The sequence below is a fragment of the Thunnus maccoyii genome, chromosome 5 (genome assembly GCF_910596095.1).
Source record: "Thunnus maccoyii chromosome 5, fThuMac1.1, whole genome shotgun sequence".
NCBI classification, from domain to species: Eukaryota; Metazoa; Chordata; class Actinopteri; order Scombriformes; family Scombridae; genus Thunnus; species Thunnus maccoyii.
In genome coordinates this window covers 9282084-9305955 of record NC_056537.1, presented here as the reverse complement: position 1 = coordinate 9305955, position 23872 = coordinate 9282084, and the positions used below count along the sequence as shown (strand labels likewise).

Below are 23872 nucleotides of genomic sequence, written 5' to 3'. Positions count from 1 at the left end.
TGCACTGTGTGTACTTTTTCTGTTTTCTTTTACTGTTATACTCACAGAATGAAACACAGTCAGTTCTCCAAAATGAGTACCACATTGAAGAATAATGTCCAAGCTTTAGTCGGCGCAGCATTTAAACCACACCATAATTGTTCCAAAATTAAAGTCGGATGTGCGTGTACTTTTCGGAATTGCAATGTTTTTTGGGGGTTTTTTTTCAATTTTGTTTCAAGTTCTACTGGGCCCTTCTGTCCCTGTGAATTGACACTGGACTTACTGGTGTGTCTAGCAATTTAGCAATAAAGCTGTTAGTTGGGGTAGTTCACTGAGGTTATGTAAGCATACAGCAACACAGGGGGTGAAGTGAGAAAAACTGAGAGTGACTCACATGGACATCAACATGAACAGTAACCACAAGAATGTAGAGTAACTTTATGTGCCATGTGGCCCAGATGTGTCACATAAGTGTAGAACCTGTGTCAGACAATGTATGGCATTTTGCTAACCACAGCGCTGACTATGAATTACTCCCTCTCTAAACAATAAAGTCATGTACACATTCAGCAACATATGCTATGCTGAGTGGGATCAAACTTCAGGATATATAGGAAATCCGAAACACTTTGTTCTAATATACCTTTACTTTAATCAGATTCAGCTCTCCATCAGGTCTCCATTAGGTCTTCCATATGTGGAAACCTATTAAGGTCCAAACAGGCATCTTTATTTTTCATATCAGAACAAAGTGCGCAAGCTTCTACAGTTTATGTTACAAATTTTCCGAAATATAGAAGGTATACTGAGGCTGAGATTGTACATCAATCAAATATCAAAGTAAAATAAATTATGCAGTTAGCGTCAAATGTTGACACACAGATCATACTTTCTCTGAACAAATGTGATGGCCACATGGCCAACAACCACCCACTGTTTATTGTCCCAGCAAGCAGGCTGATTGTCTCACTGACTTTCCCCGATCAGTAATGATTGGGGTTGTTATTCCAGAAGGATGCCAGTCATATGGGATCCATTTGGCACTTCCTGCTCTCTGAAGCTGGTCCTCTCATCACAGCAGCTCACCAACTTTTATCTAGACAAAGTTCCAACTGTTGTCCTTAGAGAGAAAGACTCAGAAGCTCTGTAAATGTGACAAAAAGTATTAGAGGAAAAGGTTACGTAGGAAGATTATTTGATACAGAGAGGACTACAGGATTTAGAAACAAGAACACAAGATTCTGGCTACTGAGATTCCTCTTCTGTATGCAGAACATCAACAGAGTTGGCTTGGCCTAGCCACAGGTGCTGTTTTCCATCTAGCTCACTTGACATTGGATGACTGATTCCTTTGTGCATCTGGTTTCCCTCAAGGTTTCATCCCACCAGGGAGATTCTCCTTGTCCCTGCTGTTGCCAGACTTTAAGATCTGATTATAGCCTTTGTCTCAAAAGTTTGAAAAGATATATTATTTGCTTAGAACAACAAAATATACAGTGTGTACTATACAAAGATACTGTGTAGTTTATAGTTTTCTTCTTCTGGACACATTGATCTTAATAATAAGCCTCATTTACAGACCACTTTTCAAAACTAAAGTTACAAAGTGTGACAGAAATTGTTGTGTAATTAGACTACATTTACTGAAACATGCACACTGTTTGCATATTGGGTGATATAGTGCAACTCTTTCTACTAGAAATTACATTCATATACGACTAAATTGTTTCCCTAATTACATTGTGTTGACAAACGTAAACACTGGCTGGTTATGTTTACAGTCAACTTTTTTTTTTTTAAGCAGACTTTTTCTGTATTGAACCTAAACCATCTTTCCCTAATCCTAACCAAGTGCTAGTGTTAGTGCTAGTGCTAGTGCTAGTGCTAGTACTAGTGCTAGCGCTAGTGATAGTGCTAGTGCTAGTGCTAGTGCTAGTACAGTGGTTAGCACTGTAGCCTCAAAGCAAGAGGGTTCTGGGTTTAAACCCACTGGCCAGCTAGGGCCCTTCTGCGAGGAGCTTGCATGTTCTGGTGACTCTAAATTACCTATAGATGTGAATGTGAGTGTGAATGGTTGTCTGTCTCTATACGGTATGTTAGCCCTGTGATTGACTGGCGACCTGTCCAAGGTGTACCCCACCACTCGCCCAATGTCAGCTGAGATTGGCTCCAGCTCCCCTGCGACCCTCTAGAGGATAAGAAAGATTTTTTAAAAAGTGGATGGATTTCACTCACATGTTCAGTATCAACATTTTTGCAACTTGCCAAATACATTAATTAACAACAATTTCTCATTATGTTGTGAGAAAAAGTAATTCAGCCAGCAACACATTTCTAGCAAAACATATTTACTGCATGTTTTTGCCGCAATTTTGTCGTATATCAAAGTAGTTTCTGGGAGACAGGGTAGTGTGGTAACTGTTCTTCTGGAGTAAATGTTTATGCATGCTTATATCTCAGTTTCAAACAGCTAATGTCCATGTACTGTATATGGAGATGATATGGAAGAGAAGAGAATATACATAGAGTAAGGGGTACTGCAGCAATTTATTACTGCATTATATAAAGTTGGGGGGCTCACAAGGGCTTTTTTTAATCATCAAAATAAAAGTAGGAGAGGCCAAGATATCCTGACATTTAGTCCCCAGTATGGGTCAAGCTTCAAACAGAGTGGATCCTCAATTTCCCATTATGCAACCTAGTAATCACCCACGTCTTTTAAACTCAAATTTGTAACACAGCTTGTCTATTAGAAATCTGTCTCCAATCCATAGCTGGGGTACTTTTCTCAGACTTGACAAAGGTCCTCCAGAGCCACAGAGGACATTACACAACAACAGACTGACCCTCGTGTACAATTATTGGAGTTCCCCTTATCTGGGCATGAACAAATGTTTGAAAAAAATCATACTGAGCACCAAAATATTTTAATCATATAAAGAAATTATAAGGGACCTATTATGCTTTTCCTTATATTCAATCATATATATAATGGTACAATGTTGGATGTTCATATTAAACATGGCCAAAGTGTCAAATAATGAGGTAAACGTATGTAGAAGTAATCCCTGTGAGCAAAAAGCACCAGCTTCAGACTGCTCTGAATGCTCAGTTCCCAACGTTTTTTTGTACATTCAGCCCAAACTGACATCAGTTCATGACAGGTTTCTTTATATGGTCATCTACTCAATGCACAGCGCATGAGTTCATTGCTCCGCACCGCTAACATTATGGCATTTTTCCATTGTTTTGGGAGTAGTCACACCAAGCCATGGCTCGAGTCCAGCTGGCATGGTGAGTGTTTTCCATTTTACAGCACTGCAAAGTAAAATAAGTTGTTTACCTGTTGGAGCTGTGCTGGTCATCTGCATATCTTCATCAAACATCATCATCACTGTGTTGTTTCTGCTTGTACTATTCCTCCCTGCATTATTTCTAACACAAGAAACAGCTCCAAATATCTCGAAATCTTGTTTTTTTGACAGGTTATTAGCACCGCTAACAAAGCTCCATTAATTCAGTGAGGAACATATTTAATTTCCTGTAAATTCTTAACAATAAAAATCTCCTGTTATCTAGTCATTTGAAAGCTTTTAATTTGACACAATAAAGCAGGAAATGTTGGGTTTGCATCGGCAGTAACTTAACAGGATTCTGATATCGCTGCCCCTTGGCAGGCTCCCTGACAGCTGGCCAATCAGAACAGAGTGGGCTCATTGGGAGGAGGGCCTTAAAGAGACAGGAGCTAAGACTGCCTGTTAAGATGTTTTTTCAACTGTGAATCATGTAAAGCTACTCTAGTTGAATCCAAAAATAAAAATATATGGAAAATGAGCATAATAGGCCCCCTTCAAGCTCTTGAAGACTTGGAGATGAGGGAAACTATGTAAAAATCATGTAACCAAGTTTCTCCAGGTTAACCAGGATCTGATAACTTCATGGTTTCTCAAAAGCAGAGTGTTATTTGAATATTGGTGTGCAAACTGTAAAATTTCATTCCATCTTTTACACTCACCCAGCCTCCCCCTATTTTTTCATGTTTCCTACCAGTCAGGTCTGATTCAGAATTGAGTGACAACTGGATCCTTTTTGTCTTCTCCAGATGAAACTTGGACAGATCTACTACATGCATGACAGCACCGAGAGCACAGAGGACAGTTTTACACTCTCTGCCTCAATTTATGAGATTGAGCGCCGGAGCCTCCCTGTCACCATCTCAGTGACAGTCATACCAGTCAACGATGAGCCGCCAAAACTGACACGAAACACGGGACTGGAGGTAATGTTTTGCTCTTTTGAAAGTACATTTGCTGTTACTTTGAGCTTTTCTTCAACATACTCAATGGTAAATGGATTAGAAATGCTTTTGTAGGAAAATCTTTTAAGCCTATAAAATGCAAACTTTCAGTTAGTTGGATACTTCTTTCCTATAGTACATCCGAACTGATGAGAATTCAAGTTGACCACAGCCGGCATTCTGTGTGAAGGAGGAAGACACTAACGTTTTATTTCAAAATATGATATAGTATTTTATACGGAAAAGATGAAACTGTGGAGAAAATGTTAGTTCCAGTGTTCACTTTATTTCATGATATGTTTGTGGACATATTTGCTTTCTCTCCCATTATATTCAAGAACTGAGAAGTAGTCTGGTTTGTGCGTGTGTGATTGACAGGCTGTACGCTTTCCCACATGCACCCGAATTTGCATGATTGGTCTGATGTCCAAGTCACACAAATTATAAAAGCAAGGCACATAAATGACTCTATAAGAGGTGATGAGATTCTGACATGTTGAAAGGAAGTCAATTTATAAAAAAATACCTCCTTGTGCTTCAGTCTTTAATCTTGATTTAGTTTGATTTTCTGACAAAACAGTGCATGAATATAATAAGTGTGAATCTGCTGACTTGGAGGTCCCATGAGATGTAAACAAACATCTGATCGTGTGTTGTATGGAATATCTTACATTAGAGGTTTAAGGGTAAAAATGTGCCATAATGATACAAATCTGAGTTGATATAAAGTTATAGTTTTAAGAATGAATGAACTCTGAACTCAGAATGAACTCTGTAGTCACTGCTTTCTTATATCTATACTGGATATTTTCATCTGTAGTTACAGGCCGCTGTCATGAATCGTGTATGAACTAAAAATCCAATTCAGTCATGCAGCAAGCACAGTAAATGTAGAGAATCTTTACTTAGACACCGAAGGGTACTGACCTCAGATGATGACGCACGCTGGGGCAGTGCAGCAGTGGCCTCCACAGGATATTTGTTTTTATAAAAAGCCATAAAAAAGAGGTGAATTAGCATATTATCAGCTTGACTGTTCCAAAATGTGGAATGTGAATCATGTCAGTCACATAACAATAGGAGAGCAGTGATTCACTTCTGCATGCACTCCCTTCAGTGTCGAGCAAAACTTCAGGTATCTGTATGTATTTTAATGGAGCTCCAAATCAGCTGATCTCATCTTGCACTAGAAGATGCAATGAGGATGTATTATGTGTATTATAATCAACGTACCTTAAGGAGGAAATGCTTTTTGCGATTTTCTGTTATTTTAATATTGTTATGATGTCAGATGTTAATCATCAAGGGTTGAAAGGGTCCAAAACTTGAGGTATGTAAAAATGCTCTCTGCAAGTCAAAAGTTCAGGCTTCAGCCTGCTCTGACCGTTTCATTTTCAGTGTAATCTTCATTTCCCCCTCATGATGATGTCAGATTTTTGGCGCCCACAAACAGTTGTCTGTTCTGTTTCTTTTGTTGTTAAGGTTGTTGCTAAGGTTATACCACAGATTGTCCACTCGCATTATTTTGATCAGATTTGGGCTCGAACATGTATTTCAAAAGTGTCCGTTTCAAGTAAAGAATGAGAAAAACAAGTGAAATCAGAACAGGGGGGGCTTAAATGGACATGAGCTAAAACAGCCTGTTTCAGACAGAGGCTGAACTGAGGCTATAAGATAAGTGAGGAATTTTTTGAACAGTAAATCATGCATCCAGTAAAACCCCAGAATATAAATAAAGACCTGGAAATGTGCATATGTCCCCTTTAAGGTATTTAGTAATGCAGTATATGCCACACCCCATATTAAATGGTCATGTTTGATAAAACAGTGTCATTCTGAAATATGAAATATGAAAGGAAACTTATTAAATTCTATAATTGACTTAAGTTGACATTCTCTCATTATCTCCGTCTTGTGTACAGTACCAGTGAAAGTTTGGACTCACTTTCCCTTTCCCCTGAATGAGAAAGTGTGTCCAAACTTTTGACTGGTAGTGTACATATGTCTATTGTTTATCACTCTAGCTTGAGAGTATTTATCTGTTTAAAGTATTGTCCACTAATACAGTCATGTAAAGGAACACATTTGATCATTGAAATCATTGAAACTCAAGCTTTTTAGTCATCACATTATGTGTTTGGATTATGTGCCATCATACTAATGAAGGGTAAGTTGTCATTGATTTGCAAATAAAACTACAACAGAATGATTCATAATTATGCTGAAATTATAGATTTGCTTTTTTCATTTAATTCTGATAAGTTTTTTCAAGTAGTGGTAGAGTTATCCTGTGTACCACTGTACTGTTACATTTCTTACATTCAGGATAGATCACATCTGTATTTTTCCTCAAGATGATTCCACCAAATTATTAGCCTCCCTTTTGTTGTAAATAGAAAGTTATTTACTGTTTGCTTTCAAGCTGATTTCCGTCAGACATGAAAGAAAAGTTTTGAAGGATCAATGAAATAGATTCTACTGTAAGAGTAGGCAGGCGGTTGGAAAAAGCCAGCAGTAATCAGCTCACAGAACTGGAAAACAACTGTGTCATTCAGCCCTCCCTGCTCTGCCTGCGGCTCCGCGTCTCCCTGGCAACCCGTATTTTTGGAAAACCAAGATGGTCGACGAGACCGCGGCTTTCTGGCAGAGTGAGGGCAACATCCCATCTCTGCGCCTCTTGTGCTGCGGCTGCAGAATGTAACATAATAATATGTGGATGTCTCCCCGCATAGAGCCAGGGCTGGCCCAGCCGCACTTGGATTGATTTAAAGCAGGAAGTATATGTGTAGTGACCTCTGCAGCAGATGATCAGATATGATGACTAACATGGCCATGATCAGGCTCTGTTCAAGCTCACCATTGATCCCATTTGGCAGACGTCTATAGGATACAGCTGGTCTCTATTAGGGTTTACACTCTGTCTCTCTTTGTTTCTGTCTGGCTCTACTTGACTTTGTTGTATTTCAGAAAAGTTGTCCCTCAGGGTCAGTCTGACTTTTTGACAGTCTAGCTTGTTATTTTTATATCTATCTATCTCACTATCTATCTATCTATGATTTTCTATCAGCCTTTCTACTGATGCCTTCTCTCACTACAGTCTTTAACGTATTTGCAGGATCATATTTAGCTTTGAATGCCAGGATAACCCCCTTGCAATTCATACAAATGACTGGTAAAATAGAGATGAAATACAATTTCGTTTAATTTCATTTTATCCTTCATAAAAACATAAAACAAAAGAGAGAATGCATCAGATATTTGGGTAGGTAGGTGAGAAAAATATCATTGCTGCGGATGGTGAGCTGAAATTAAAACAAAACACCAAAAAACTGTCTGGTTTCCTCCATGGCCATAGACTATAACTGCTGCATTGCCAACACACTATCATCTTTTTTTGTTATTATTTTAATATATTTTGTCCAACTTTACCCCCCTACTTCCCCATATAGAGTTGGGAACACACTGGTGTACCCTATACTTAGACCAGCCAGCATTTTGGATGCCCAGGAAGTGTGGGATACAGCTTCAGACATCTGGCGCCCCTCAGAATCTCAATCATTTAAGAGACTGTGGTATCCTGTTGAGTTGACAGCAAACTAAGTCATTTGCCTATGGCAGCTCCTTCATTACTGCCTCCTAATGAAATATCAGCCATTGTGTCCGATCAAATTGTATTTATAGCCCACTCTCTTCAGTGCTAAATGCATTGATTGTTATATAAACCATCAATTTGCAGAGCCATTTTCAGATTACCTGCCCTAGATTGCCTGGTGCCTTGCTGCGGTGTAGAGTGAGTTGATGTGGCCCTCTAGTGTTGGGATTGTGGATTGAATGTCCATCTGAACTAGTACTGACAGTACCTTGAACCATGTTGATGTGACCTAGTTTTAAATATTGACACCTTTTTTATTATTCAAGAAAACTGTTTGCTACAGTGTAAGCTCTGTTTTCTGTTGTGGTGCTTTTTTTATATTCCCACCAGTGAACCAGTGTATTCAAAGTTGCATTTTAGCACAATAGGTAATCAGTGCTGCATACACAGTGATCATTATCAACCTCATCATGGCCATCACAGGCCAGTGTAATCATTTGTGTCAAAAAGAACTATGAGAAAGCATTAATGTTTCACATCAGCTTCACATAGAAAACAATGGCAACAAGCTACAAGAAAATAAATTAACAGCCAATTAATTCATCAGGCATTGAAACATGTCTATCTGTTCTGTGATTAAACTTACTGTCTACCTAAGTGGGTATTAAGCTTTTTTTGCCATCAGCTTGCATGTAAATTAGTCCAAATGATTCTTAAACATAATCAAAAAATGATGTGTTATTCAAAATAGAAATAAATTTAATTTACCGTGTGTCCTAGAAGAAGATTCTAAAAATATGTCTCTCTGATTTAGGCTATTGTGCAGTAATCAGCAAATGAGATCGTTAACTGCAGTTGATGATGGTTATAAACGTGGCTCTTTAAAAAAAACTCTAGCAGACAGACCGTCCCTTTATATCCAGAGAGGAGAGAGGAATGATTATGAGGAGAATTACGAGGTGCTTCTTTAGAAATTACTACTTTTATCTCACGTGTCTTACTGACTGGAAACTTGGATTTTTTTTGTGTATGTACTCGCTCAATGCTGGTTGGTGCTTCAGTTTCCTTGGATTAGCGCTGACCTGGGAAACACTTGCTTTTTGATTTTATGCTTCACATACCTGGAACGAATTGCAGCATAGCCTGAAGATTAAAACTTGGTTGTGGTGGGCCTTTTAGGGAATCTGATAGAGCGCTTGATTTACTTTGTTAATCTTTTAAGGAAGCTACAGTTGGCAGTTAATTTGGTAACGTTACAACTGAAACCACAGTCAAACTCTGAAGAGTTTGGTAGTGACATTGAAATTTTTCTCAATAGAGCTTGTTCCTACCCTTCTTGGAATTAAAAAGTTGTCAGCCTCAGCTCTGTTAGTGATGGTGGAAGAATAATAGTGAGGTATTGTAATACTAGTTTTTACCTGCAACAATGGTCCTTAATGCTGAGAAATTGGTGATGTGGGTAGTGCTATTATCAGCTGAGTCATCTCTGCATACAATGTCCAGGCCACCAGAAGCACTTTAATTTGTTATTCTACAAGGAGAGGGATAAAATAGAGGAGAGGGAAAGCATGGACCAGCTGTCTTACAGTGTCCATGGTGTATGGATGATAATGGGTGTTGTGTTGTAGTGCAAACAGATCCACCCTGTGACAGTGAAGGTGACACACATCCTGCCAAGCTCTTGCAGTCAGGTTACCTCCATCTTGTAGGGATGTATCTGATTGCATGAGATTGCCTTCTTCAGAGGTGTTCTGTCAGACAGGGCTTCTCCAATAGCCCAGGTCCCTCACTGGGCCTTAAATGGTCATCAGGTACTATTTGGCCCAATTGCAATCTGGCAAACAGTCTCTGCAGGTAACTCATTTGCAGCAGTCCTGGTGGAACCGCAGGTGTTCCTAGCTGAACCCCTCAGGTGCAGATGCTGTACTTGAGGTGTGCTCACCAGGGTTCCTGCTGTTTGAAAGTTCAAGCAGCAGGCCTCACTCCCCTTGACGCTAAATAGTCCAGGGATAATCCCAGATTTAGTTCTCTGCTCACTGCCGAACCAGGCTTCAAGCTGGGCTGCCAACATTGGCACCTCCACTCTCCACACCCTGCCATCCAAGACAGCCCAGTAAGCATTTAAATGACTGCATTGCAGTGTGAAACAGGGCTAAGTGCACATTTAAAAACAATGAATGCTGCTGGAAAAAAACAGTGAAATTTAATTGAAATGTCTAAAAATATTTTCCAAATTTAGCTTGATTTTACCCTAGATGTCTAGATATTGTTTGACCTCCAAATCACCAAATTAGTACTCATCCTGTTTGACTGAGCATGAATATTCACTGATGCAGAGATGAGATGGTTAACAGCCAGATTACACAATCATCATCCTCTTTCTTCTCTACAAAACAGTACAGCAGATTTTCTGCAAATCCAAAACCAATCAGAGGCCACAATGTGTAAAATTAAGTCTTCTTTGAGAATCTTCTCAGTAATTATCTCATGTGTTTAATGTCATAATGTTTGGCTATTGTTTTAATTGGTTTGCATATTGTTTATGCACACAAATGCAATTTCTGAGTTTGTGAAGACTCATTTGAAAGTTAAAGACAAAGTTTCTTACATTTATCACAATAACAAAGATACATAAACACATGATATGATAGAATATAAGAGCCTACTCTGTAATGATACTGATGAAATAAAATGTATAGCTGCAGAATTTATTCTAGGAGCATGAACAGTAATGTTGATTTCACTTCAACTCAAATTACTTGGCTGTGTACTCATCAGTGTTTCTAAAAGTTATCATTTGGGAGGAAGAAAGTCACAATCTACCAGCAGAAAAAGCACAAAGAATGTAATGATGGATGATGGCTTTGAACTGTTGATACTGTGTGTCGTGGTGATAGAGCCTTGATGGAGTGTCAAACTGAATGTGATGTTATGAGCAGTGGACTGTAAGGCAACTAAATTATACACTTCACAACACATTTGTTATATTGAACCAGTCTAGATGAGTCTGAAATACCAGGAATGACACAGAAGGCGGGAAGAGAGATGAACTGTGCAAAGTTTAAAAAAAATAAAAAACGGAAACGGAGCTAACATTGGTTTACATATTAGTGACTCTGCACTTGCTGTCTTGGCACTATATTGTTTTTAGGGCTGCAAATAATTATTTATTTATTATGGATGAATCTGTTGATTGTTTCTCAATTAGTTGTTTAAAATGTCAATCACCATATAACAAAAAAAAGATGCAACCTAAAATGTCTTGTTTTGTCCAGATCAACAGTTACTATTGTAAAGGACTAAAGAAACCAGAAAATATTCATATTTGAGAAGCTGGAACAAGAGAATTTAAGCATTTTCTTTTTTTAAAGCTTTCTTCTAATTTTTGCATTTTTTCTGTATTTTACCTCCTCCAACCTCTGGAGGTTATTCAAATAGAACAAAATAAGTCCTCTTTCTAGAGCTGCAAGGTTAGTCGATTCATTGATTAGTCATTGATTTTTAAAATGCATCTTCATTCTTGCACCAGTGTTCATCTGTGCAGAAGTCAGCTGAGTTTTACTGAAAGTTTGGATTTTCTATTTATCAACTGGAAAACCTCTTGCTCTAATTCTTTGTCTATGTTATTTCAGTCTTAACTAACAAATAAAAGCTACAGATGAATATCATACAGGTTCATGCCCACTCTCTCAGGTTCAGTGAAAGTTATTAAAGGGGAGATATCAGTTCTTGTCCACTCACATATTTCAGATCGGATTCAGGCTTGAACATGTACAGACGTATTTGAGAAGTTTCAATTTTGAGTAAACCACGAGAAAGAGAAGTGAAGTCCTACAACTATTGTTTGTTTTCATAGCCTCTAGAGCTGGCTGAAGTCTGCCGAGATGCAGCTTATAAGGAGTTTTTTTTAACTGTAAATCATGCAAAGATATAACAGCAGAGGCACAGCATATAAATAAAGTCCTGGAAATGTGCATAATATGTCCCCTTTAAGGTATTTAGCAATGCAATATATGCCACACTCCATATTAAATAGTCATGCATATGTGCCCTTCAAAAGTAGTTAAGGGGATTAGTAATGGATATATATGTAGATATAAGTATCTTCAGTAAAACCTGGGTCATAAAAAAGTTAATTACACCTTTAGTGCTTCAGTAACTCAACATATGTGTTATACATGAACGATACACGGTTGTACGTGCCATATAGCATAAATTAACTGCTAAATATAACAGAATCTCAGTGAGTGACACCTGAAGCAGTAATATCCGTGACTGAGGCTTCTTCTCTCCTCTTCCTTCTGCCGGAGGCTTCTTGCTCTTTATCCTGAGAGCGGAGGCAGCAAGAGAGGTTTCAGAGGGCGAATGGCTTTCAAGATCGATACATACCTCTTACTGCAGGGCACCCGCAGCTCACTTTCCCAACTGATTCTAGCTATTTAAGAATGACTTTCTGGGGATCTGGCCCATTTCTTTCAATTAATGCTCCTTTCAGGCAGCCAACCATTAGAAGTCCATTAAAGCCACTCCACCCGAGGAGAGTCATTCAGCCTGCACTGCTGTGCTCCATCTTCTGATAACAGGAGCGTCTAGACTGCCACAGTGAAATAATTAACCTTTTAAATTGTTACTTTTGGGGGTGGCTGTTTGTAGGATTGGTTTGGTCTTGTTTTTGCACTTAATTTTTTTTCAGAGTTCCTTCATTTGTTTATTTCTGTTGTCCCACTAACTTTATTTGTGTAAAGATAATGTGTAATTTCTTTAAATTACTGCAGACATGCACTAATAAACAGCATCATATTGTATTTGTACACTGTACATCGAGCAGCCTCACATAATTTTCAAATAAACTACTGACCCTTGGTTTGAACTATATTCCTCCAAACAGACTGAGTGATCTGAAGTGTCTTTTCATCTTTGTTTCTCTCCTTCTCTCTCCTACCGTCTTTGATATTTCACAGGTTCTTGCTGGCGAGGAAGCTGATATTACCCCCAGCATGCTGAGCGCTGAGGATGCTGATACCCCTGCAGAGGAACTGGTGTACAACGTTGAGGTGCCAACCAATGGGATAGTGGCGTTGAAAGAGGCGCCTGAGGAGAGCATCCTAAATTTCACTCAGGCTCACATAGACAGAGGGGAAGTCATCTTCATTCACGAGGGTGAGGCCACGAGGTTGAGAGTGAAAGAAGTCCTCAATCTTATGTTTGAAGTGTATTCTATATTAATCTGTGACTTAAAGTTACCACCTTCTAAACAAGCTTATGAGACTGTTTACAAGTAAAAATATATTGTGGCTATTTTGTGTCATTTGGTAGTAAAAAAAAAACTTGAAAGTAGCTTTTATTTGCCACTTTATTGTACCAAATAAAGGTTTTCTATTCAGGTTATGTGTAGAAAATTATATAAGTGAAAGTATAAGAAGGAGAGAAATACAACAAATGAACTTAAAGCCAACTCAATGACCAGTAAGTCAGGTCACAACTCTTCTCTTCCTCCAGGTGAGGAGTCTGGCGGTTTCAGTTTCACCGTGACAGACGGAGAGCACACATCTCCTCTCTTCCGATTTGTCATCACAGCCAGGCCTCTCACTATCACCATGGTAACGCAGGAGGAGCTCATGGTGTTTCCAGGTAAGATGCAGAGATGGAAGGATAATCACAGTGAGCGGCGTGCGATGACATGTTCAACCAAGTCGTTACAGTGCTTTTATTTTTTAACCGTTGTATTTTTTTGTTTTGTATCTATATGTCAGACAAAAGGTGGCCAAAAAATACATATGTCCAACTAAACCTAAACCCAGAGTGTATTGAATTAAAAAAGGGTGCGTTTTATTCTTTATTAATTGAACTTGTCATTCATAAGAGGTAGATGTCATGGTTTGAGTGCCCCAAAACCGGGGTGTCAATACTGTACACATTTGTTACATTTCAAGTTTATTAATAATAATAATAATAATAACCATTTTTATTTATACAGTGCTTTTAAAAGGTACTCAAAGACACTTTACATAGAAAAACAAATTGGCAAAAAATAAGTTACACACAATGACAACAGAGCAGGAAATACACAAAAGGAGAAAATAAATTCAGTAAAGGAGAGTAAAAGACAAAAAGAAACATACAGTATTCATTTAAAAGTATCGGAAGAGCTGAGCATTATTTAAAATTGGCTTTAAAAAGATGAGTTTTGAGAGCTTTTTTTTTTTTAAACTGGGGAGGGTCATCAAGTGTTTAATGTCCATGGGGAGAGAGTGGGTCCAGTGATGGAGAGGGTTCAGATCCATCTGTGTACTTTGGAAATAAAACGGCACTTTATATCTAGAGGTTCAAAAAACTTTCTCCAGATGAATCAGCACAGGAAATAACCTCAGCTTCATTCATAATAAACCTCGCTTCTATGCACGACATTGGGGACATTTTTTAAAAGCTTGGATAAAATTTTGGAATGAAATTTCTCCCATCAGGAAACTCCTCTGCACAGTAATGCGCAGGAGTTACCGTAACCGTTGAGGTTTGAGACGACTCTAGACTGCTTCATTTTACAAACTCATCTACACTGCCAAGAGGCCGTTTTCCACAGAATAATCACGGGACTCAGAGTTGCCAGACAGCAGTCGTAGGATGTGTTTATAGCATCATGTGCAGGTGTCTTTTTGTGTTATCTCAATGTAGTGAGACATTTCCACAGTGTAGGGGATGCAAACTATCAAATCAGACTATTATACTTTTAGTTACTGCAATTTTGGTGCTTTTTCTGTCAAAAAAAAAGAAGATGGTGGCACTTTGTCTGTTTTCAGTCATTCAGAAGTGTAGTTAAATTAAATGTGTGTGTGTGTGTGTGTGTGTGTGTGTGTGTGTGTGTGTGTGTGTGTGTGTGTGTGTCTTCACAGGAACACGGCAGCCCATCACGAGTGCCAATCTGGGTGCTGTAACCAATGAGGATGGAAATGAGATAAGTTACTCACTTATCCGCCCACCACGTCTGGGAAGACTGATTCTGGCCCATGACAAGAACCAGTATGAGGAAATTAACAGCTTCTCTCAAACACAGGTAATTACTTTTTTTTCCTGTGTGTTTGTGATGGTAAATGTGTGTTTGTGTAATGTGCTTCATTTAGGAGACATTTAACTTATTTCCCTTCATCTCCTCATAAAATGAATTATGTGTTTCTCTTTAATCATAATAACAATAAATGATTTGTTATGGTAAAAAGTAAATATTAAAGGCTGTTAAACAGTACAACTTAAATGATAAATAACTTGTGGATTAAAACTTTCAAGGGAAACTAAAAGAAAAAACACCTTTTGATGGGATTTACTTCAATAATGACTTGCATTAAAGGGGCATTGTAAGTTCAACTATTATTCATTTTCTTTTTTCAAATAAATCTGCTTCACTTTCAGCCTCAACATTCCTATTAATAGCAGGTTTGCATTACAGAGCAGTCGTAGCTGCTGAAGGCACTCCAGTTGTCTGCTGCATATACCAGACAGACATATAAGAAGACATAATGCCAGTTTAATGCATAAAAATGAAGCTAATCCTCCTTTCATCACAAACCGGTGCTGCAGAACACACTGCTCTTCCAAATGTGGAAATTAAGTAATTAGAACAACTCTGAATACTATTAAAAGTCTGCTCTGAATTATTTTATTTCATGTATTTTCCACACTTACTTTTATTTTTTGTCACCAAAGTCAATGCAGTGAACTCTGTCAATAGTAAAGCTTGTTCAGTCTAGACTTAAAGGGGCAGTGTGTAGAATTTAGCGGCATCTATCAGAACGGACTTGGCAGAAATGGAATATAATATTCATAAGCATTAAATATTAAGTTTTAATCAGTGTATAATCACCTAAAAATAAGAATCAATGTGTTTTTGTTACCTTAGAATGAGCCCTTTATATCTACATATGGAGCGGGTCCTCTTGCACCACTATGTTTCTACAGTAGCCCAGAACAAACAAACCAAACACTGGCTCTAGAGAGGGCCTTTCATGTATGTCACGAGTTTCACAGCCACCGTATGTCCTCCTACATGCTTGGAAGGGGAGGGTAAGTGGTATTCAGTTTGTTGCAATCTGCAACCTCACCACTAGATGCCACTAAATCCTACACACTGCACCTTCAAGCAGCCATTACTTAGTTTTTGTTGACAAGACAGAAAACTGATGACTGCAGCCTCATCATAAAAACAACGTTAGATGTTTGTTCATACACTTGGAAATTAACTACTTTATGGTCTCATTTCATCTCTCTAACTAACTTGTTGTGGTGGAATATGTTTGACTTTGAAACCATAGACTGCGATTCCTATCTAATCTCCCACTATGATAATAATATATAATAATAAACTTTATTTATAAAGCACTTTTCAAATCAAAGTGACAAAGTGTTTTTCATGGAGTAATCAAGATAAAACAAATCAGCACAATACAATTAAATAAAATCAGGCCACTAAAAGTACAGAAAATGGCATATAATAAAATACCCAACAATAAAATAATATGAATAAGATGAAAAGAGTGATAGAACAGATAAAACATATTGTAAAGTAAAACACACAATGACATTAGTAAAAGAAGTCACCTGTGGTCTTACACCATCAACATTGGTTTCCTTAAATGATTGCCTACTGTCTGCCTCACTGTCCTTAAACAAGTAGTTTGAGTTATCTAAATTTAAACAAACCTTAGAGGTGACAGATGAGAAAACACTGATATGAATCCCTCTAGTCACCACTGTATGGGGTATTTTGGAAGGCATTGACAAACAGCCTGTTTTGTTGTTTAAACATGAGAAGCTGAATTATAACATTTACAAGGGGGATCTTTTTGTGAAATGGGATAAAATATATGTTTTAATTGGCAGAAATCTATTGAATCTGACAATATTAACACTCAACAAACTATCAATTGTCAGTACTTAGCTATTTACTGCATATCTACACACTGTTGTTTCAATTCTGACCTTATAATTAATCCTATTGCTACAACTACTGTAACCTCAACTCTGAATATATGTAGCCCACATTTAATGTGATACTGAGAATCACATTAAAGTAAAAACTGACCTGCTTCATCACCTAATTATGAGCACTGGGTTGCCTAAATAAAGTTTTCTTATTAGTTTACTGTAATTGTGTGATATAGCCTGTTTTGTGTATGAATGATAAGGTTTAGTGATCTTTCAAACTCATATGAGGCCTCAACATGTTCCTCTTCTTCACCAGCAGGGGGTCTCATTGAATACATCATTGTACCACTGTGTTGTTCAGGCTCACCATTAGCATGTCTCATGCTAATAAAAGTTTAGCTTTTTGTTTTTTGACCATTTTAATTGTATGTCAGGGCTGGGTGATTGCAGCCTTGCATTTACTTTTATTATAGTCAAATAAATCTTTCTATCTATATCTCAAAGCTACATACTGTATGTCAAGGACTGGATGGGTTTGAGAAGTTTAAATATACACTGGGGGCCAAGATCAGAGAATAATACATATGAATGACTTTAGGGGATTTAATTACAACCATTTTAATGTTTATTGTACAGTTGTAAAAGTAACTCAGCAGAGGTCTTGCAAACAAGAAATAAAATTCCAGCCACACGGAGTCCTTAGTTTAATTAAAAGAAAGCCAGATTTTGCGGGCTACAATGTAAAAAAAATTTAAAAAGTCAGGGTGTGGCTCTTGACTCCAAAGACCTCCTTAGTTTGTTTAGTGTAACATATTGTCCATAAAGCTGCACACACTCCTGTTCTTCTCTCTTTACCTACAGTAGGTGACATGATTAACCTAAGTAAATACGTAAATATTGCATGTTATTATAGCTGTAACACTACTGATTATATTTTAGCATTTAATGAGTTTGGTGGGGGATTATGGAGTAGAAAACTTCATCATGTAGTGCAAAATAATAGCAAGACTACTGGTAAATATTCCCACTGAGCAAGCACCATAAGCCCAGTGTGTCTCCCAGTCTGCTCCTCCTTGTCTCCATCTGATTCAAGACAATCTGCTCATTTCCATTCCTGACATTTGACCGTGCTTGGATGAGTATGAGAACAAATTCTTTCCCTGCAAACGGCTCCGTTGAGAGTGTGACAGAAAATCTAACACTACGTTGAGCTGAAAACATGATTTGATGGTTTGAGTTATTCAGCAGTGTGTCTTTGTGCACGCATGCATGAATTTATTCGTGTACGTGTGTGTGTGTGTGTGTGTGTGTGTGTGTGTGTGTGTGTGTGTGTGTGTGTGTGTATGTGTGTGTGTGTGTGTGTGTGTGTTTGTGTTTGTGTGTAAGAGAGACAGAGAGAGAGCAAGAGAAGAGTTGAGTTTAGGACACAGTGACCTCAGAGAGCGAACAAAGACAGTCACATTCCAATGCTCAAACCCGTATCCCAGTTCATCTGAGCCAAAACCACTGCTGCAGCCATTTAAGCTCCCATTTTACTGTGGTGCTTATAAACATCAGAGGGGAAAAGAGCGATGAAATATTTGAGCAAACTAAAATGTCAGTTATAGTTTACAAGATTACTCAAGAAAAGTAAAAAGTGACTGAGAATGTGTACAAATCAATCAAAATGAAGCTTATATTAGTGTAGTATTGTTTATTTTCTTGCCCAAATCTACAAAAGTTAGTTGGAATGAAACAATATACATAATTGAAGTATCTTATTGTTGCTGTCATGTTTTAACAAAATACTCAAATTAGCTATGTCAACACATGGGAGGATATAATAGCTTTAACCTGGCTGCCAGTGTGTAATTTTAGTATGGAAATCTTGAGGCTCACCATTTTCTGATTTTGTTTCCCTCGATACACAGCTGGAGTCAGGCATGGTCTTCTATGAGCACCAGATACCAGAGAAGCCTTTTTGGGTTGTGAGGGACTCCATAGAGCTCATTCTGTCATCCCAACCAGCCCCAGATGTCCGTCACATCCTGCCCATCACTGTCTCTTACTATGCCGCTCACAGCAACATCTCCTCGCAGCTGTGGAAGAACAAAGGTAAGTGATGAGATGAGGAAGGAACACAACATTTTCATGTGAGATGGCTTTCCAAAATGACCACTCTAATAGATTAGTATCTAAATAAATGACCACTCTATAACTAATTTAATATAATTGTAATTACTGTACAAATGTCAGCAGATGTTGCGGTGCAGCGATAAGTGGCTATGAGTCTGTAAAGCCCAATTATAATAGCGCTAGGGTGTCATTGCGGAAATATTGTTTTCAACAGCTGCAGCAGTTTATGTTTTTCCTTTATTTATACAGAGGAGGTTGGCTAAGAATACATGCTCTTTTATAGAAACACCAAACATATACAGTCGTTAATAAGGCATTTATTTTGGGGTGTCGTAATTCTAAAGCTGAGTCAGAGTCTGTTATTGAATACTGAATACTGTAGGCTTGACACGTAGCTATAAAAAGTTTGTTGTCTGTTTCTTCAAGGAGAACAGAGTCTGTAGTGAGCTTATTGTGAGTGTTTCATACTCAAAACATAAAGTAGAATTTAGGTGTAATATCATTTTAATGTGGTGCCTCCGTTTCAGTGGAAAACACTGATTGGTGACTGTAGAATCACATTGCGTCATCAACTGTAAACATAATTTTTTAAATGTATCATGTATGCTTTCAATACAAACGTTCTGAAGCAAGTGAGAGTTTGAATTGAATAATTATTGAATCTTATTAAAATATGCACAATTCATTCCATAGTAAAAAAGTTGCCATTCTGGACAAAATCACATTGACTTACATTCCTAATAAATTTTCCTTGCTGAGAAGAGTTTTAGAATAGTTTTCATATTATGTACTGTAATTCTTCATCGCCTGAACAGTCCAAATTCATAAAGGGATTTATCACCCCTGCTTCTAACACTGCCAAAACAACAAGCACCCTGCTCCATCTGTCTCTCCTAATGTGCCAACAGCCTAAATTTGCTGTGCTGCATAATTAAACAGCGACAGGGGACAGCCAAAACTGAATATAAAGTATCTCTGAAAACTGAATTTAATGACATTTAAAATTCGTTTGTGTTCATTGTTTCTACTCAGGTCTGGAAATTGTGCAAGGTCAGAGGAAAGCCGTTGATGATTCAATTCTTGATGCTTCCAACCTTCTGGCCAGCCTGCCTGAGTCTGAGCGAGGTGAAGTGGATGTGGTTTTTGAGATGAAACGTTTCCCTGATCATGGACGTATCACTCTCAGGGGTCAGGACCTGCCCCGTGATGCTCCATTCTTCTTGCAGGAAGATGTAACTCAGGGAGAGGTGGAGTATCTCCATGATGATTCAGGGGCCTCCTCTGACAGCTTTTCTTTCAGGGCCCGTCTGAAGCCTCAGGGTGATGGTGTGGCCTCCCCTGCTGAGTCTGTGGTCCTGGAGGAGAACTTTAACATCTCCATCAAACGGCGGGGCTCTGATCCTCCCGAGCTGGTCACTATAGACATGCTGTTGGAGGTTCTTCAAGGCTCACAAATCATCTTGACCCAGAGGCATCTTAACACTCAAGACGAGGACAGTCCGCCAGATGAGGTGCACTTCAAAGTAACCAAAGCCCCCAGAAACGGTCATCTGTTTGACTCACTCACAATGGGCCCCATTTCTGAGTTCACACAAGATATGGTCAATCGTGGGCAGGTGGGCTTTAAGAGTGATGGCAGCCTTGCCAACGGCTTTGTGGAATTCATTTTGTCAGATGGAGAACATCAAACAGAGCCATACACACTCCACATCGGCATTCTAGCTCGCACCCTGTTTCTCGACAAAGCCACTGAGATCAAGGTGAAGCAAGGAGATGATGAGACTCTGGTGACTGAAGAGATGTTGAGAGCCACTACTGGTGGACCTGTTGAGGAAGATGTCCTTTATAAGATCACAAGTACTCCAAAGTATGCAGCTGTCATGGTAGACCGTCAGGCCACGTCCGCCTTCACCCAGAAACAGATCAAAGAAGGCAGAGTCAGTGTCCGCTTTGTAAAGTCGACTTCACCTCGAGACAGTGTTGCATTTGTAGCTCGCAGCCGGGCTGCTAATGTGTCCTCTGTCCTCAACATCACAGTCCAGCCTCTGGCCAACATCGCTCAAGATCCTCTCTTACCCCAAGGTACTCTTGTCCAACTTGACAGGCAGCTTCTGGATGCAACTCCCCTGGCAAACAAGACTAGGACCTCCCCCACGTTCACTGTTACCAAGCAGCCTCAAGGGGCTCGTTTTGTGAGGTCCAGAGGTTCTGGTGCAGGTCAGCCAGTGGACACATTCAGCCAGCAGGACCTGGATGAGGGTCGTGTAGCTATGGAAATCCTAAATAGCTCCTCCAGATCCAGAGGTGGTGTCACTCAGGATGAGGCCCGCTTCCTGCTCAAAGCCCACGGAGTCCCTCCTGCAGAATGTGTGCTTTCCTTTAAGACCGGCCCCTATAACGCCTCTGGAGTCTACCCTGCCACTCTATTGAGGTTACCTTCAGAAGCCCCATCGAAGGACGGTAATGACCTCCCTGGTGTGGGTGGGTTCCCTCGTGCCACTCCAGCTGGTCCCGGCTGGGAAAGTAAGATGGACTGGCCCCATGGAGATGCCCCCACTACAGCCTCTTCTGACACTGGCTCTCACAGGAAACCTGCAGTGTCACGGCGCAGCAACTTCTGGTCCATTCTCATCCCCATCCTGGTGATCCTTCTCCTCTTGCTCCTGGCAGGAGTTTTGGCTTACTACCTGATCCGTAAAAACAAGACAGGTAAGCACGAAGTCCAGACAGCAGCGTCCAAGCCCAAAAACGGAGAGGTGGCCAGCGCAGAAACCTTTCGGAAGACTGACCCAGCTAATAACATCCCCATGTCCAACATGGATTCCAAAGACGCAGACCCGGAGTTGTTGCAGCACTGTCGGACAACAAACCCGGCCTTGAAAAAGAACCAGTACTGGGTTTGAGACACTTTGACACGGGACACAGAGAGAGGTGGATCCTCAAGAGTTTGCAACACAGCCTCCTCAAATCATTCCTCTCAGTATTAAAGACCTCTTGCCACAGCAGTTTAATTGAAAATTATTTTTTGATGCCATTGGTTATTTTCTTATCTCAACATAACTGTGGACAGGTTCTCAGGCAACAAAACACTGAATACTTATTGGCAAAGAAAGAGGCAGTTTCTTATCTTAGGAGGCTCATGTCATGTCTATTTATTTTAGTTTTATCATTCCTCTTTGTCAAAGGGCACAAATGAAGACATAAACATGCCTTGTGTTTGCAAAAAGAAAGTATTTTGGTTGTGCTCTGTCATTATATTGCATATGATATCATAGGCCAATATTATTCATTTGAGTGGATAGGTAATTTAAAGTTTTGGTAGTAGTTTGATTTTAGTTTTTGGTTCATCAGGAAAGCTGATAAGCGTGTATATAAATGAAGAAGTAAATATATGCTGTATTATCGAGAAGATGACAAACTGCCTCTTTGTGTTTTCTGTTTATTTTTCAGTGTTTTTAAGGTACCGTTGTGTTTTGTTTCTCAGGGCTAAATTCAGTTTGATGTCATCACACTAAATATTTCAGTAGTTTGAGTTTTGTGTGGAAAGCGGATGGATTGATACTGAAAACTAACCTTTAAAAATGAAAAAACCTGTCGCAAAAAACATGCACAGGTTTGATTGAATTTAGCTCAGAGTAATGTCATCATCTGTCATATGTTATTATTTCTGCATGCTTCCAAAGTGCTTGTGAATATTCACTGGACTGGCACAGCACTGACCGCTAAAATACACAGTGCACAATTTGTAGACCACAGGAAAGGACGTTATTCGGTAGCATCGGTCTTTAACACATCCTTATGGGCTGACAGGCAGGGATGAGGTCATCTCAATCTGGGGTTCATAAAAGCTGCTTGGTGCCGGGGTGGGGATAATGATTAAAATGCTCCACTGGTGAGGTCAAAATGAAGACACTGACTTGATGCAGTTTCAGTTTTGTTTCATGTCTTCAGAGCTATTTTTGATTTTAAGCATTCCATATGTAAGCTGAATATAGAGACAGTCATATATTGAAGAGAGATTAGATTTTTAAAACTCTTTAAACTTGTTTTGTACGTTGAAACTACTACAAATATTGCTGTAAATCAGAACTCTCTTGTTCATCTTTAGATGTCTTTTTTTTTGTCACTCAGACCTGTGATGGTTAAGTTGTCTGATTGTTGAATGTTGAATGGAGGTTTAAGGTGAAGACGTATAATGAGACATTCAAAAAGCTTGTTTTTATCCACTAAACAAAAAGAAAGATGCAAACAACTGATCTTTCTGCAAAGCGTTTGACCATTTGCTGTACATTTCCTTTCTCATACTGTATACCAATGAGACCTTATTCTCGTTTAGTCATGTACTGAATATACAATTGTTTCTTCGCAGTTTTTTTATCTTCTATTGATCTTCTATTTTTGTAGTGTTTTGAGAGCAGGACATATAGATCTTATAGACAGCACAGAGCTCAGGAAGTGATGTGTTTAAGGAGACTGTGTATTTCCAGTGACATTAACTTTTAGCTGAAATAAAAAGACAGGTTACTCCTTCAGGATATCACATTCACGTATTACCAGTTTTATGTGTAAATATTCTGTTTGTGAGTAAGATTTTGGGGCCTAAATAACATCTCGAAATATATATATATATATCATGTTTTGTGTTGAAGGTATAAATACAAGTAACTGCATTTAATGAGAATGATCAATTACAATGTGTGTGCATGCGTATGCCTGTCTTGTGTGTGTGTGTGTGTGTGTGTGTGTGTGTGTGTGTGTGTGTGTGTGTGTGTGTGTGTGTGTGTGTGTGTGTGTGTGTGTGTGTGTGTGTGTGTGTGTTCGTGTGTGTGTGTGTGTGCATGTGCGTGTGTCACTCTTTCATTTTCTGCTTACTGATGATTCGAGTTCATTGCAGAGATCTCCACCTGTCTTTTTTTCATTCGTTATTTATTATTTCTGTCACTCCCCGTACATCAAGTCATACTCAAGTT

General features: G+C 38.9%; 1 protein-coding gene across 1 annotated transcript in view; it reads left to right on the top strand.

The window, feature by feature from the left end:
* Window positions 1–23657, top strand: part of cspg4 (chondroitin sulfate proteoglycan 4) — a 70971-nt gene extending 47314 nt beyond the window's left edge. The window contains exons 6-11 of the mRNA XM_042410624.1: window positions 4085–4261; window positions 12833–13031; window positions 13371–13502; window positions 14762–14922; window positions 18698–18881; window positions 19935–23657. Coding sequence (XP_042266558.1) covers window positions 4085–4261; window positions 12833–13031; window positions 13371–13502; window positions 14762–14922; window positions 18698–18881; window positions 19935–21805 — 2724 coding nt within the window. The 3' untranslated portion in view covers window positions 21806–23657. The remainder of the gene's footprint in view (window positions 1–4084; window positions 4262–12832; window positions 13032–13370; window positions 13503–14761; window positions 14923–18697; window positions 18882–19934) is intronic.
* Window positions 23658–23872: the final 215 nt, after the last annotated feature.